Source organism: Patagioenas fasciata, chromosome 17 (assembly GCF_037038585.1).
Source record: "Patagioenas fasciata isolate bPatFas1 chromosome 17, bPatFas1.hap1, whole genome shotgun sequence".
Classification (NCBI taxonomy): Eukaryota; Metazoa; Chordata; class Aves; order Columbiformes; family Columbidae; genus Patagioenas; species Patagioenas fasciata.
In genome coordinates, this window is record NC_092536.1 from 6,803,705 (window position 1) to 6,819,168 (window position 15,464).

The 15,464-nt window shown below is 46.8% G+C and overlaps 2 protein-coding genes across 9 annotated transcripts in view; one reads left to right on the forward strand and one right to left on the reverse strand.

The window, feature by feature from the left end:
* Nucleotides 1-41: 41 nt before the first annotated feature.
* On the reverse strand, nucleotides 42-3,015 carry XBP1 (X-box binding protein 1). 2 transcript variants are annotated; one of them, XM_065851603.2, is made up of 6 exons: nucleotides 2,728-3,015; nucleotides 2,552-2,648; nucleotides 2,353-2,481; nucleotides 2,003-2,024; nucleotides 1,624-1,733; nucleotides 42-1,055 (listed from the first exon to the last, which is right to left on the reverse strand). In XM_065851603.2, exons 1-6 carry the CDS (start codon nucleotides 2,934-2,936, stop codon nucleotides 498-500), a joined length of 1,125 nt encoding a protein of 374 aa, XP_065707675.1. In that variant the 5' UTR covers nucleotides 2,937-3,015; the 3' UTR covers nucleotides 42-497. The 2 variants fall into 2 exon arrangements, with proteins under 2 accessions (XP_065707675.1, XP_065707673.1); XM_065851601.2 differs by lacking the exon at nucleotides 2,003-2,024 and having other exon boundaries at nucleotides 721-1,055; nucleotides 1,624-1,787; nucleotides 2,728-3,012.
* Nucleotides 3,016-3,202: 187 nt separating this feature from the next.
* ZNRF3 (zinc and ring finger 3) overlaps nucleotides 3,203-15,464 on the forward strand; it is an 84,597-nt gene continuing 72,335 nt past the window's right edge. For 3 of the 7 annotated variants that reach the window (XM_071815997.1, XM_065851699.2, XM_071815998.1), the window contains exon 1: nucleotides 3,203-13,985. The gene's annotated coding sequence lies outside the window, so the exon portion shown is untranslated. The remainder of the gene's footprint in view (nucleotides 13,986-15,464) is intronic. The other 4 variants (XM_071815999.1, XM_071816000.1, XM_071816001.1 and 1 more) reach the window with 4 other exon arrangements.

Consider the following 15,464-nt stretch of genomic DNA (forward strand, 5'->3'; position numbering starts at 1 on the left):
CAGATACTCTCCCCTCCTCACTGAGATCCGAGGCAAAAGAGTCAGCAAGCTGCATTGCACTTTAATGGCACCAATACAGTTAAATATTAAATGAAGAAAGCAATTCTACATAGCAAATGGAAAACAAGCATTTCCATAGTAAATCTGCAAGATGTACAGATTATTTAGTTTAAATGCAGTTGTCTGTACATGAATATCCCACTGCAGTTTTTGGTGTTAACATTATTTGAAATAGAAAAAATTAACAATTTTCAGGTTCATGTAGAATTGGCAAATTAATGAGAAACTTTTGTCCCTCCTAAGCCAACACTGCTGCAGGGGTGGGCAGGACGGGACACCTTGGGTGTTATCACAACAGGATAAATACATCGGCTCCATCTACTAGCACAGGTAGAAATGAGCAATGCATTTCAGAATACATTATTCCCCCCACCCCAGAGGGCCATGTCCTGTTACCCAGCCAGGACAGTTCTCTGAGGGGAGTTAACACTACTGAGTCAGACACTGATCAGCTGCGGAAAGAGTTCGTTGGCAAAGCTGTCCTCCCAAGCGTGGTCAGCGTCTAGCGGAGAGGACATGTCACTGAAGGGAGACAGGGATCCTTCATATCCAGAGTCACTATGGGCATCCAGCAGATAGCTTGAGGCTGCAAGGCTATGGTGAGAAGAGAGCAGATGAGAGATGCCCAGTTCAGGCATGAAGCTGTCGACAGGTTCCTCTTTCACAGATACTGGGACCTCAGAGACAGCTTTGTCTTTAGATGAAGAGAGAGATACGTCCTCAATTTTCACTAGCATATTGGTTTGGTTGCCCATTTTAACAGGAATCTCCAGTATTAGGGGCTTTGTGTACACATGATCAAACCTTATCAGTTCATTAATGGCCTCCAGCTTAGCTGATGGGGACCCCAAAGGGGGAGAGGAGGTGGTTGGTATGGAATTTGTTTCTCCACAGATCTCTTCCTCAAGCTTTTCAAGACACGTTGAGTCTGAATCAGCGTAGTTGAGAAACATCTCTGGGTCCAGATTGTCCAGAAAGCCCAACAAGAGATCAGACTGCAGAATGAAACACTGTTTTAGAAAGACAGTTGTGGCATCTATTAAGCCTCATGTGTAAACTAAAATACGGTAACATGCCCGTAGAACTAGGAGTTTTACCAAGAACACCATCAGAACAGACAGTTATGGCAACTGCTTATCTTTCAGAAATTCTTTGTCCATTAGCTTTTTTTGAAAAGGTACTGGCAATCCCCATAGAATTCTATATGCATTTGATATTCAGACACACCATTAAAAACTCCTCAAGATCCAGGCTCATCAGGTAGATACAAATACCATACTACCTGCTGGCTCCACAGAGCAAATACACTTCTGCTGCAAGAGCTAAGAGGCTGTTTCAGGCAATATACTGCAAGATTTTCTGGAAAGTGGACTTGTTCAAGCTGCATGAACTCCCGTACTCACTGAATACAGCTGTGTTGAGCTACAGGTATGGCACTCCAAGACTTGGAAAACAAGCCAACTATGCAGTTAAAGTGACTTTGCAACAAGAAGTTTAACACTAGTCTTAAGCCCAGCGTAGTTCTGAATTTCACGGGCATTTCGGAAAGGAGTGGGTGCTCACCTCAGAGTCTGAAGAGTCACTGCCATCAGAATCCATGTGGAAGTTATCAGAAATGGTGACTGCTGGGCCTGCACCTGCTGCAGAGGAACACGTAGTCTGAGTGCTGCGGACTCAGCGGACCCGGTCACCAATCTAATCTCATCCACCTGCGATTCTTTCACAACCTGTGCCAAGGGAAAAATCCAGTCAGTCACCATAAGTGCTGTGACAGATAGTACATAATCCTGAAGATCATTCTCTTCCTGCAAAGGCTTCCAACATCAGGTTCTCCACTTGCTTGTACAGTAGGAACTTGATGGTAAGATCACTTCCAATGTTGACTCAAACATCCATACATTTGCAGATTTATTGCCTTTGCCACTTCAAATGAGAGTCTGACCCCCTCCACCATACCTCTTGCTCTTTCGAGCGAGGCATACAACTAACTGTTACTACTTCATTTTTAGAACATAATGTAGAAGAGCACATGAAATAATCTCAAAATATTTTGGAACTAGCCAGGTGGCTCTTACACTACTAGTGGCACCTGTGTCAGACTCGGTATCTGCTCATTGCGGGAAAGCCTCTTGGGAGGGTGAGAGCGTCCCCAGCACATGAAGTTTCCCCGTGGCAGCTCGGCCGCTGCAGCCCGAGCGCTCCGGGCGGCCGCTCCCCGCCCACCGCCACGCAGCCACCGCGGAGCAGGGCCGCTCCCGCAGGTCCCGCCGAGGAAGAGGAGACAGGGCTTACCTCGGACTCACTCTCCTCCTCCGTCTTCAGAGCGTCTAAGCCGAGGCGGCAGCGGAGCTCCTGGTTCTCCAGAGCGAGGTTACACGTCCTCTCCCGCAGGAGCTGGTTCTCCAGCAGCAGCTTCTGGTTCTGCAGACAGCCATGAGTAGGGAGCCCGCAGCACCCCCCCGATCCCCAGCCCGCAGCCCCCGGCCCTCACCTCCTCCTCCAGCTCCACCACCTGCTGCTCCAGCTCCGTCATTCGCGCCTTCTTCCTGTCCCGGGCGCTCTGGGCGGCCACACGGTTCTTCAGCTTCCTGCGGGGCAGCGCGGCCGTCAGCGCGATGTTCCCCGCGCCGGTCCCCACGGCCGGCCCCCCGGCCAGCTCGCACTCACCTGCGCAACGCCTTCTCCTCCGGGCTCAGGTGGGTGAGCCGCTGCCGCTTGCGGGCCGGCTGCGGGGTCTCCGGGCCTGGCGGGCTGGGGGCGGCTGCTGCCGGCAGGACGACGGAGAGATGGCGGCCAGCGGCAGGGCCGGGGGACTCGGCCGCTCTGCTGGGGATGAGGAGCAGCCGCGGGGCCGCGGCTCCGGGCAGCGCTGCCATGGCCGGGGCAGGCGGAACGGGACACGACGCAGGGAACAGCGGCACGAGTGGCAGCCGGCTGCCCCCTCCGCCCCGCCCGGATTTCTACTATCGTGGCTCTTCCTCATTGGCCATGACGGAATGACGCTGCTCCCGGACTGGATCGTGATTGGCCGTCGGCTGAGAGCAAAGGGGGAAACGAATTGCATCAGACGCGGGGGTTGGGCTGGTGAGATGTCAGTGCGGGCGGGGGCGGGGTCACCGCGGCCTGGCCTGTGTGGGGTCGCGGGCCCTTGTCTGGGGGTCCGGGTTGTGCCGGGTTGTACCCGGCCCGGCCTCACCGCGCCGGGGGATCGGGGGCAGCCGCTGCAGCTGAGGGGTGTCCCGAGAAGGGACCAAGCACAGTCAGATCTGCCCCGTGGCCACGTCCCCAGAGGTGATCTGTTCCAGAGCAGTGGTGAGCAGAGCCCGAGGGAAAGGGGCAGCCCTGACAGGAACAGAAACACCAAGAATGGAGCTGCAACAGGTGCCATGAGAATGGGCTAAAAATGGGCTAAAAGACCAGAAAAGCCGAGAATAGGTTAGTGGTTGGTGGGTTTGAGTTAGAGGAGAGCACACGGAACACCTGGGGCTGTTCTCAGGACCGGCCATTGCTGTGATGGGAAACGCGCCCTGTCCTGGGGTCCCGTGTCTGAGGGGTTGGTGTCAGGTCTGAGGTGTCTTGGCCCACACAAGTAAAAGTTCTGTAGGTAGAAGGCCTCAAAATACTCTGCACCTGGGAATGCAGCTGTTCAGCAATGCACAAGCAGCAATACAAGCCACCTTGGGCACTGGCTTTGTTCTGAAACGTCGACCAAAGTTTTCCATGCTTAGCTTGTGGCAGGTGCCCACAACCTGAGTTGTTATAAAATGCTGGAACTTTGGATACTTAACGTTTATTTCTGAAATCTGTTGGTACATTGAATTAAAATTGGTTAAGAGGTTAAACAGTAAAGGAAAAACATGAGCTTTGGAAGTTCAAAGGCACTGGCGTTCTGGTTTGGCACTGCTCCAGTACTGGAGTTCTGCCAGGCTTTTATGATACAAAGAACAAACTCTGCATTTGTAAGCTGGTGTTTGTTCTTTCCTTACTCACTGCAGCATGACATTTAGTTAAGGCTGAGAGTTTACCTTTCTACTTTGATACCTTTGTGAAAAATATCGGGACTTTTTGATAAGCCTTTTAGCCTGAGTGCAAAAAAGTTGGTTGTTATGGCCCTGCTAAGCCCCTCAGATATCCATAGTTGAAAACTATTATACCTGCTTCTGCTTTGGATGTCTTTTCTGGGTTTGGACTAATGTTTCTTCTATAATTCTAATTCCCAATTAAAAACTTTACTGTTTTCTAAAAAAATGCAGGTCCAGTATTAATATATATTTCTGATTTCAGACATTCATTTCAAGTAAGTTGCTCTGTTTTTACAACAAAAATGTTGAATGGGCTGCCCCTGCTTGTGGTGCTTTGTGATATTTATAGCTATACTGCCAAGACTAGCCATGATGTGATTGGTATAGATATACCAATTTCTTAGCACCATGGCTGAAGAAAAATCCTGACTTCCTATCTGTATGCGGTTTAATTTTCCTATTTAATTTTATATGGAACCACAGCAAAAGCATCTTTTTCTTTTTGCAACAAACACTTGTGATCATGAATAAAACACTTTGTGATAATGACCGGGCACAAAACTGGAAGCTGCACTTGGCACTGGTGGTGTCCACTCTTACTGGATCTAACGGCATCCGCTAACATGTCTAGTGTTGACAGTAATAGCTGGCAAAAGAAGGGCACGACACCTTGCAATCTAGTCCTGTTGAATAATTTTAGTAGCATTGCTAAGCCTGCCAGTCGTGTAGTTACTGAAAATACATTTAGGCTCACACATGTCGCCTTACTACTATTAGGATACATAAAGTCTTTCATTAAATATACGATTAAGCCACTGAGGAAAAGAGTGCCAAAGAAAAGTTCAATAAAGCTGTTCTTGCACTTAGACACCCTTTCAGGAAGCTTTAATTAAAAGACTTGAAGGTGAGTTGTGATTTCCACCTTTGTTTTTTTTAAACTTGCTGTTTACACATTCATTTTTTTAATTTTTCTCTTTTTTTCAGTCACTGGATTCAAGTCTGCGACCCACATGACAGTGCTCTGGTTACTCAGATGCTTCTCACCCTGCCCTTTAGTTCAGCACCGCCATCTAAGTAAAGGATGTGCCAATGAGGATACTGGCGGCTGTCCTGCCAGAAACAACATTAGTTCTTGCTAACATAGGTTTACAATGGATGTTTCAGGTGGCCAACCCACCAAAGGAAATAGTTTTGTTTAACAAAGGTGGAGAGGCTTTTCCCTTGTGTGATATCAGATACAGAGAAAGAAATACGAGTTGAATGTTATCTATATATGAAAAAAGAGGGAAGAGGAAAAGGGGGAGGGAAAGAAAATGGAAGAATAGAGTGCTGAGGAAAGGTAATATAACTAACAAACATAGTCTGAGAAAAAGTTTGTTTGCCCAATGTGCATCTGAAAACACTTGGAAAGTGGCTCAAGGCTCAAACTTGTGTCAACAGCTGGAGTATTCCCAGATCTGTATCAATAGCTGATTAAATGAGGAAGGGAGCTGTTCTGCAGCCTAAAATGAGGTTCTTCAAAGCTGTAATGTTTGTAATGGACTTGGTATTCATTTTACTTAAATTTCATCATTACACACTGTGATTCAAGAGTGCACCTCTCAAAATTCTACTGCTCTCAGTCTTAAAATGGAAAGTAACAAATAGCTTTCTATAAGAGACTCTCCTAATGCAGTTACTGAGTTCATCAGCTGGAGCAGGGGAAGTGTTTCACCTCAGCCATGTTAGTCAGTTGTCTGGGTACTGGCAACACTTTCTTCTGCTCTAAACGGTTCAGGCTTTTTGGAAACATACGTGGGGTTCATGCTGCTCCTGTTGCTCTGAGCCGAAGGGTTGCTCTTAGTTGTTGTAGTGGGTGGAGACATTTACAGGCAACGTCAATAAAGGATATAGCACTTTTCAGCGGTCTGGCAAGCCTAATAGGAACAGTGACATACCTTCAGCAAAAGGGTGATACTCCTATAGTATGAGGAATTATGCAGCATCTCTATCTTTTGCCTACCGCATGGAGCTGATAACCTATCTGTGCTGTAGGAAGTGATGTTGCCTTTGCCTTCTCTTAACTCTGCCAGAAGCAAGTCCTGCAGAAAGGTGATTTTTTGCTCAGTTGTCATCCCTTCTCCGTTAATACTTCTTATTGAGACTCTGCCTCATTGGCCACTGTGATTGCTTCCAGTGTACCACCAGAAAAGTGTGGAAAAGACCTAGCAAGCCCGACTTTAAACCTCTCCTGCAAGCATTTTACAAACATGTGCCTTGCATTCCAGTTCCTTGTTCTTGTGTCCTACCTGCGTACATTACTGGTACCTGCCACTACCCAGAACTGCCAGAGCAGCATGTAGGTCTCCTCAGCTCCACCTCAGACCTGTGGGGTGGGCCACAGGTGTGGGCTGGAGATTCTGACTTGGGTCATCTCTGTGGCTCAGTGCTCTGACCAAGCTGATTGCGTGGCGAGGGAGAGATCCCATCACGCTGGTACCCTGCGTGCCTCCTGTTACAACTCTTCTTCCACTACCCACAGAACTTGGTGCTGGGGTTCTGCCTGGTTCCCCCAGCAGCGTCCCGGCCTCTGCAGGCAGCGTCAGTTGACTGGGGCCGCGTGTATCTCGTGACGGAGATCACACGCCTGCACACCAGACTGCTCCATCTGCCCGTCCCAACAGGATTCGTTCTGCCGTCGCCTCATCAATGCGGCCTTGCTTCTGATTCCCAAGAGAAGTCTGGGTTAACTCAGACAATGCTGTTAGTGTTTCTGGAACAAGATATTCTGACGGGTGGTTACAGGTCGGGCCTTTTACAAGGCATTTTTTCAGGAGAAGATGGTCTCCCTTTGCTGCCATTGGAGTTCCAGCAGCCACAGGCACCTTGGAGCTCCTCGGGGCAGCTCAGCGGCATTGCCGACGTTCAGAGGGGTTGTGCCCTATTACAGGTGTACCAGTAGCTCAGTAACAATACATTTCATGCAGTTCTTCATACAAAAGGCAGGGGGGAAGCACACTTCCCAAAGACCAGTCGTAGTTGCATGTGTAGCAAGTGGTTAAATGGATTTTTTTGAATAAATATGAACCTCCATTGTTGCCGTCTCCTATAGTAACCTTTCTGCGTCACAGCGTTTTGGTAGCAAAATCATCTCATGCTTCATGGCTTCTAACATTATGTGCGTGTAATTTCTTTTTTTTAATGTTACAGAATACAAGACGGCAGATTTTTCTTAACAAGGTCTAGTGAAATATCATCTCTTTTTGGAGTGATAACAGTAATTTAAGATCAAGCAACCCATATAAAGAGCTCAAAGTGTTCACTGCATCTACGTAGTATCTTTTTTACCCTGAATTTCCCTTGCATTGCGATTCCCATTTGCTTCATTTTGTTAGACTCCTCTGAAACTCAAGAATTCTCTGGTCTCGGGCAAACCCAAAAATTAACTAAGCTATAGAATTCTGTAGCAATCGCAACTTTTTACCAGTTTACTACTTTTTCCAGAAACCTGACATGCTTATTAAACAGCAGCAGTCTCAGTGCAGAAGCAGCCTGCCAGTCCCTGCTCTCACCTGAGAGCTGATCCCTCTCCCACTGCCACAGAATGCTGATTAGAGAGGGGAATCCTGCCTGATCACAAGGCCGTTGTGGTATTTTGAGATCTCTGGATTTCATTTGTTCTGTCAGACTGAGAACCACATTTCTCGTGCACGTTCAGAGACCGGAGCACATCGCTCATGGGAATTGAAAAGAAGACAAGATACCCACAGCAGCGGACAGAAAGGCTTGCTTCCCAGCAACCCTGCGCTGCTAGTTCTGTAAAAATGAAACATTACAGGAAAGCTTTGCAAACATTGGTCATGTAAACAGATCTTTATACATAGCAACTGGGTGTCCTTGGGAGGATTGATGTCATCTGCCAGGCCCTGAGTCTCCACCTGGGACTCAAACAGCGTTGGGTCAGCTGGCTGGGGGCAGGCTCAGCTCAGGCTGTGTTTGGTGGGTACCCCAGCTAGCTGGTGTGGGGAGGAATCCCACAGGTCAGGGGAGATTGTGGGTGTTCAGTGGCTTACTCTGGGGCTTTGCTTTGTTGTGGCTTTTGTTTCCAACCAGCCTGCTCACTGCTGAACCCGTTCCCTTCCCAGACCATTGCTCTGTCCTTGTCTGTACTTCATTGCATGGGTTCCCTTTCCCTTCCGAAGGCCTGGCTGTTGGCATCTCTGCTGCTTGGCAGTGTTTATTCTGGCTGTGGTATCTTTTTCCATGCTGTAGTCCTACTTTAGCTCTTTGGCTATTTTCTTTCTAGCTTGGTCCCAAGCACAGTGTTCCTCTGCAAAGTTCTCTTCATAGTACTGGCAGGAAAATATGGGCCGGAGAGTTGTGTGGATTACATGGGGTTTGGAGGTCCTGGAAGATGCCACATTTTAATGTAATTTCCAAATGCAGTTAAGGTCTTGGCTAAAGTAGAGAGTTGTGCACTGTGAGTTCTGTCTTTAGATGTGATGTTACCCGAGAGGTATCGTGTCCACCTTTGCACACTGATGCATGGCGATATACTGGTGGTGGGAGTCACAAGTGATAGAAGAAAGGTAAAGGTGACTATACTTAGTTAAGATAATGCGGCCAGTGTATCGTTGGGGTTGATGTTGCAGAATGTGCTTGGGCAATACAAGAGAGACTGAGCTTGCTGCTGTGCTGTCCCAGTAAACTGACAGCCCGTGTTCTGGATTCTGTGTAAGTATTTAACATGTTGAGCAAGCTGTCTGAGGAAATCAGCCAACTGTTGAAATCTAACATGCCAGAAAGCTCCGGTTCGGGTAAGTGTGTCTGTTTGCACATCCTGGTTCAGAACTGGAACCTCTTGTTGGAAAATGCTCTGGGAGGTAAACAACTGTGCTTAGCAAAACTCGATGGCTACTTCCTATTTGCAGCAGCTAGTTCTGCCTTGGAGCAGCGCCAGCCTCTGAAAGGCAATACCTGCTCTTATTTCTTAGTCATTCCTTCGGCTTTGAAATTCCTGTCCAAGTTCAGAGCCCCTGGATGTCCTGGCAACTTTCTTGTTTTGTAATTTTGAAATTAATTTCTTATATTCTTCCAATTTAGTGGGGTTGTAACTTGAAGAGTCTAGAGATTATATACAGCAATCTCAGAGGGGCAAGAGCGCAGTGAAAGACATTTGTGCGGATGCATTTGAGAGTACTTCTTGCAGAATAAAGAATATTGAGAATCTTGGAAAACATGGTTGCAATTTTTTTCCTAATCCATTCTGTTCCCATCTATCCTTGCAGAGATTTTAAATGATCGAACAGCATATAACAACAATTTCCCAAGCTTATTTCTTAGGATTCTTTTTTCTTTCTTTGGTAAGATGATCTGCTGTGCCTGCACACGTGGTGAGGGCCCTGAAGGACAAGTGTAGTCCATGTCCGTACTGGTTTGTAACTTTCATGTAAATTTGTACAGTATATTAGACAATAGCTTGCAAAAAGAAAAGGTCACGGTTATCTAAATAAGGGTATTTTTAGTGCAATTTAACAAGTTTCAGTTTGACAGGACTGATTCATTATTATCTTTTCAAAAGACAATTTACATGTACAGAGTGAAGGGTTCTCAAATTAGAATGTTTCCCTGTAAAATCTGTATGAACAGATTGAAAACACAACACATTGTTTAAGACATCGGAAACATGAACTTTTCAAGCATTAGCAGGGAATTTTGTTCAGAAACCATTTTAATCATTAAAGTTGCCATGGCTAGGCTGTTGGTTAATTTGGATGGCTTCAACGCCAGCTTACTTGGACAAATTATGTTTCCAAACTTTAAAAAGGGGCAAAGCCGCAGCTGCATAGCACTTTTTCTTAACATAAATCTGCACTGATATTCATTTTGTGGTCTCTAATTGAACTGAGAAGTTACAATAGTTTGTTACTTTAATTTAGAATACTTGATAATAATGATGAAAACACGGTTTTCATAAATATAAAAACGTTTTGCCCATTACAGTTGGCTTTCTGTTTCACATCACAATAGTAACGTTTGACTGCATGAAAATGAAAGGCTATGGGAGACATCTTTAGTTGAAGCTAACGTTTCTGGAGATTGTTTTTTGCATATTTTACATGTGCTGCTGCAAGGGCAGAGGAACTGGCCCGGCTTTTTGAGTCGAGGAGGTCACCTGCTGGTTGCTGTGCCTCAGTGCACTGAACAGCAGCGCTGGAGATGGGTCCCCGGGATCAGGAGGCAGAGCTGAGGATGCTGCTTCAGGAATGGAAACGCATCAAGCCCTCGGTAAAGCTTTCAGTCAGTCCTAAGCTTTTGTTGGTGCTGTGTGACCATGTCTCCAGAGGCACAGAACAACCGTTTTACTTGGTGATGAAAAAGGGCAGGTATGTGCATGGCCTTGAATTTACTGGAAAAAGGACATCTCTTGTTTCTATTGCTTACTGGGAGGTACAGCGATTTAATTTGTTTATGAAATAAGATGTAGTACTATTGAGCATGTTGTTAAAACATGCAGGGAACATGGGCAGTAGTCAGTTATCAGTCCCCATGATCAAGTGGGCATGTGAATTTATAACCTAGAAGTGTTTGCAGTAGCTGTATGTGTGTTTCCATCCTCTACTTAATGTGAAGTAATCTCGTGCCCAAGGTTATTTCATGGCGACTCAGAATTGTGTGGCTTAAAAGCAGTTTTTCACAGACTGCAAAACATTATCAACTGCAGTATAAAATATTAAATGCTGTAGCCTTTCCAGCCTTATTTTAGCCACTGGTTGTAGTCTGTTCATATGTAAATAAAGTTTTCATTTTAGTCCACTACTCTGTGAGATTAAAGAACTGTTTGTTACTGCTTATGTTCTTCTGTTTCACAGGGATATGTCAAGCACTTTTGTGGAAAATACATCCTAGTCAAATAGTGTTTTAATGACTCTTTTAGTTTGGTTGGTTAAAAGTAACTGTTTTAACATAAGGGACTAAGATTTCTGTACAGTTCTTTCTCTAATTCCTTGCCTAGTCTCAAATACCATCAAATGCTTCAGTGAGGTCTGTTTAATGAGGAAGTGCAGTAAACAGGAGAATAGAAGGTTAATAGAAATAATGGGATGAAATTCCAGTTGTTTCCCAGTTAGTGGAGCAAGGCTTTTGCTCACAGAGTGAGGCCAGAAGGAATTTCCCATGGCTATCTCATCTGAGTTTCATAAAAAAGATTCTTTCATCGAGCCTAAATGTCATTGCTTGAACTAAAAGAAAGTGTGGTCTGGCTTGTTCATTAATAACTCAAGTGATAAAAAAACTTAATTGCTAGCTAAGCTGCAATAATAACCTCTTGCCTTGTTTAGAATGGACCCTATCTGCAGCTTGAATTTATAAAGCTTTAGTGTTTAGCCAAATTCATGTGGCTGCTTTTCCTGTATGAAATTTGGTATCTGGACAGACAATCCATGGGACCATGATCAGATTACTACTTCAGTTTTACTTGCATAAGCTGAGTAGGTTGAGCTTTCTAGACTCAACTCTTCCTCAGGCCACAGAACTAAAATGCCCCTTGGTGTTCTGTTAAATGCAACTGCTTCAGGATCCCTTGAAATTGCATCAAGAATAAACTTTATTAAATCATGAAACCAGTTATTTATCAAACATAGTCAGTTTCCATTGTTCAGAGTTGGCTCAGCCCATGATCCTGAAGGAATGTCAAGTCTTCTTGTTTGGAATCACTGCATTTCCTCACAAAAGTGCATCTCTCCTGTATCATCACAGTATTGCCATGGAAACTAATAATATGCCCCAGCTTTCAGGAAATGCTCTTGACACGGTAAGATTAACTATTGTTTTAAATGAGATAACTGGGCTGCCTTTGCAAGTTGTTTACTTTGTCATAGTTATAGCAGCAGCCTGGAACCCTGATTATCGTCCAATGTAAGTTGAAGATGTACACCCTTGTGTATAATCCTTTTTAGGTCCATTATGTTGGTGCTCAGCTCTTTCAGCATCGTATTTAGTACAATCGGTAGCTCAACACTTTAGGTGGAATTCCCTTGGTGACCTGTCACTCGGTTCTCTGTGTTGGGTGACAGTCTTCCCAGGACATTATGCCTGTTCACCTACCTACCATCCGTCCTGGGTATGGTCATAACCACAGACTGGATCATCAGACACCAACAGCATTGTAGATTGTCAGCATGCTGGGTTTTGGTAATGTGTCTTAAGAAAGCACTTAATTGAAAACGTCATCTGCTCTTTGCTATGCCAATAACTGATATGTTTCTGGGAGGGCTCCTCAGTACTGGAGGACAAGTTAGTGCCAAAGCAGCAGAGCTAAAGATGCTTTGTTTCCAAGATGTTTGTTCTTAATAGCTCTTGGCCCCTGCCCTGATCACCGCCCTTCAATAACCTGAGTTCGTCTTCCCTTTTCAATCCCTGAAGCATCCTCATCAAGTTAAAGACGACATATGCTGCGACCAACCTGCTGCTCTGCACTTAGGTATTTTCTGGCTACTGCCATGCAGAATGTGTGACAGCTGAACCCCACCAACCTCTGCCCCCCGCCCGCCAAGGGACACTATTCTGTACCAAACATTTACATGCATATACATTTACGTCTTTTCCTTGTGGTAACCCCTTAAATGCAAATATAGTTACAAAAGCTTCATGTTAATTAAATGGGATACAATTAGGATGTAATATTTTATTTAAAAAATGTAAAATCAACAGTCTGTTCTTTGGACAGTAGAATTGAAAAAGCTCAGTTTCTTAGGTGTTTTCCTGCTGCCCCAGCTTCCCCTGTGTCCTTTTTGGATACTGCTGTAGTATACAAAGTCCAGACCCTCTGATTTTCACAAAATTTGCAAGAATGTGCTATCTTAAGACCTCTGTTCTGCCCTCATTTTGGTTAAAAGTAGCTAATAGTTCAGAAGAGCGACAAGGCTGACAGGCAGGTGACATATATTTTATTTCATTATGAAACGAGGCTCTATGAGGGATTCTCCAGTGTGCTGTATTTGTGGTTGACGGCACAGAAGTGACAGAAGCAGCTTTCAGATGCCTTCAGCCAAATGAATTTTCAGTTACAGGGATGGCAGGATGAGGGAAGCTGCGTTCCTGCCTCATTTCGTGGTGAGAGTGGCTGGTGGACATGCTGCAAGTGGCTACTCAATGTTGTTTTCTTCTTGCCTGATGTGCAGAGCTTCCTGCGTGATGTGCCAGCTCTGCTCTCAGCACAAAATAATCCATCTTGTTTGGGCTTTTTCAATAACATTCATCACTGTAGTATGTGGGTACTTGGCTAACATTGTTTTCTGTCAAGAGCAGTGTGGGGAGGGGAGGGCTCTATAATATCCATTACACATCATTTCCTTATGTTCAAATCACAGCTCTTACTGTCCTCAGTTGCATTTATAAATGCTCGTGACTTCTGTATTTCAGGGCCTCAGCTTATTATGCAGGGGGAAAAAAAAGGAAAACATATCTGAAGCAGTATGGCATAACTGAATTGTGAACTGTATGCTGCCATCTGGGAAGGAAGCCAATTAGAAATATTTGATTGCTTTAATGATAGACAGTCCATTCTCTTCCTACAACCTCCTGCTTGGATTTCTGCCCAAGTAGAGAGAACTTGGTGACCTGAGACCTAGTGCCTCATGTCACTCCTCGGTATTCAACTATGAGGCTACTGCAAAGGTGATTTTGCTGTGTCTGTAGTACAATGATATGGATAGTTTAGTGGAGTGGGTCAGATCTTCAGCAACTTTTATTTAAGGGTTAGCGTGCTGTCCACTCGTTATACAAAGCCCCACTCTCATATTTTTCACTTGTAGGTCAAGGCCTCCCAACTCAGTGGGTATGTCATCAGGTTATCGGCAGTAAGAAGAGCTGGAATTTCAGTGTCAGAGGACAAGAGGCTGTGCACAGGTTGTCACACGGAAGGTAAGGAATGAATGGTGCCCCCTCACAGAATGTCTGCCAGTAGGATATGGCTGCGCAGCGTGGAGGAGCCACCCAGCATCCCAGTATTTGTCCCCCTGTCCCAGGCACAGCCTGAGGACAGTCGATGAGGTTTTTGCTGAGTATGACTTGCCATGCTTGGCAGCAGTTTGCCTGTTTCAGAAGTATTTCTTTTAAATAGCTCTTCCCTTGCCACTTGTTTCATGTCTATGATTTCTCCATAATCATGCTGATGTAACTTTAGTGGAGCTGTGTGGCAAAGTGGATCAGGGAAGAACTCAGGGCTAAAGGGAGCCTGGGGTGAGGGGCAGGGGTGGAGTGGATAAGGTTATTTTTAAACTGAATCAGCAGGCTGAAATACTATTGAGAAGGGTAGCTTTAGGAGTGGAGGTGCGAATTGGAAATCTAGGAGTTACAACAGACCGCAAGGGCTCAGTGTGTGTGGAACACTGTTTTAGTCCTACAAAAACTGGAAAGAAACTGGGATTCCTGATTCTTAGCTGTGAAAGGGAAAACTCAAGAATGCTGTGTCCTTCCCTGCTGGTCAACGAAGTGGATGGCAGTTTACTTCAGCAGTGCAGGGGCTCGGATGTCAGGCTACTAAGATCTATTGCATCAAATTTAAATGCCCATCACAAGGCACCCATGAACATTACATACTTAGCTGTACTTCTAAAGGAAAACTCTATCATTACCTGCCATCCAGTTCTTATAGTGCAAGACTGAAACACAAATCACACCTTTTCCACATCATTCATGTGGGTTTCACAGCCTTGCACTACCAGACAAGCCGAAGAGCCCGGGTGACCTCATGTCCTCCAGCAGATGCAATTGCAGAGCACGGAGCTCAGGAGCCGCCCAGACGCTCCTGCCCCGCACGCAGCAGAGGCAGCGGAATGTCCCGCAGCCGAACAGCGTCTCTGAGAACCGGTGCCCTCGGTGCGCTCGGTGAGAGCGGCGCAGCCTCCGGCGGGCGATGTGCGGCCGGGCAGCGGCCACGCCTGAGGCTTCGTGCGAACGCACCCGGGGATTTCCCAGTGAGGGGCGGCTGCGAGCTGCGGCAGCGCCGGGAGGCGGCTCCGGCCGGCCCGCTGCAGCCCCCGGCCCGCTGAACACCGCTCCGCTCCGGCCCGCAGCTCCGCCACCGGCGGGAAGGGCCCCGGCGGCCGCGGGCCCGGGCGTGCGGCACAGCCCGGCCCGGCCGCGAGCGAGGCCAAGTCCCCGCAGGGCCCTCCCGAGCGCCCCGCAGCTTCCTCGCCCGCTCCCGGGGCTGCGGCGGCGCTCGGGTCCAGGCCCGGCGGGCCCGTGGTCTCGGCTGCGCTCGGCGCGGCTGCGGGCCGTGTGTGCGCCGAGGGAGGGACGGAGCGGGTCAGACCGCGCGGAGGGCGGGGATAACCCCGCGGTGGCCGTCACGTGGAGCAGATGAAAGGGAAGCGGCTTGGCAGGGCGGAGAGCAGCCGG

Bases quoted from the DNA above. Each gene is read 5' to 3' on its own strand.
- XBP1 (XM_065851603.2), bottom strand. From the start codon at position 2,936: ATGGCAGCGCTGCCCGGAGCCGCGGCCCCGCGGCTGCTCCTCATCCCC. The intron at 2,025-2,352 runs GTAAGCCCTGTC...CTCGCTCGAAAG, and splicing joins AGGAGGAGAGTGAGTCCGAG to AGCAAGAGGTATGGTGGAGG. The intron at 1,056-1,623 runs GTGAGCACCCAC...TTCATTCTGCAG, and splicing joins GTGACTCTTCAGACTCTGAG to TCTGATCTCTTGTTGGGCTT.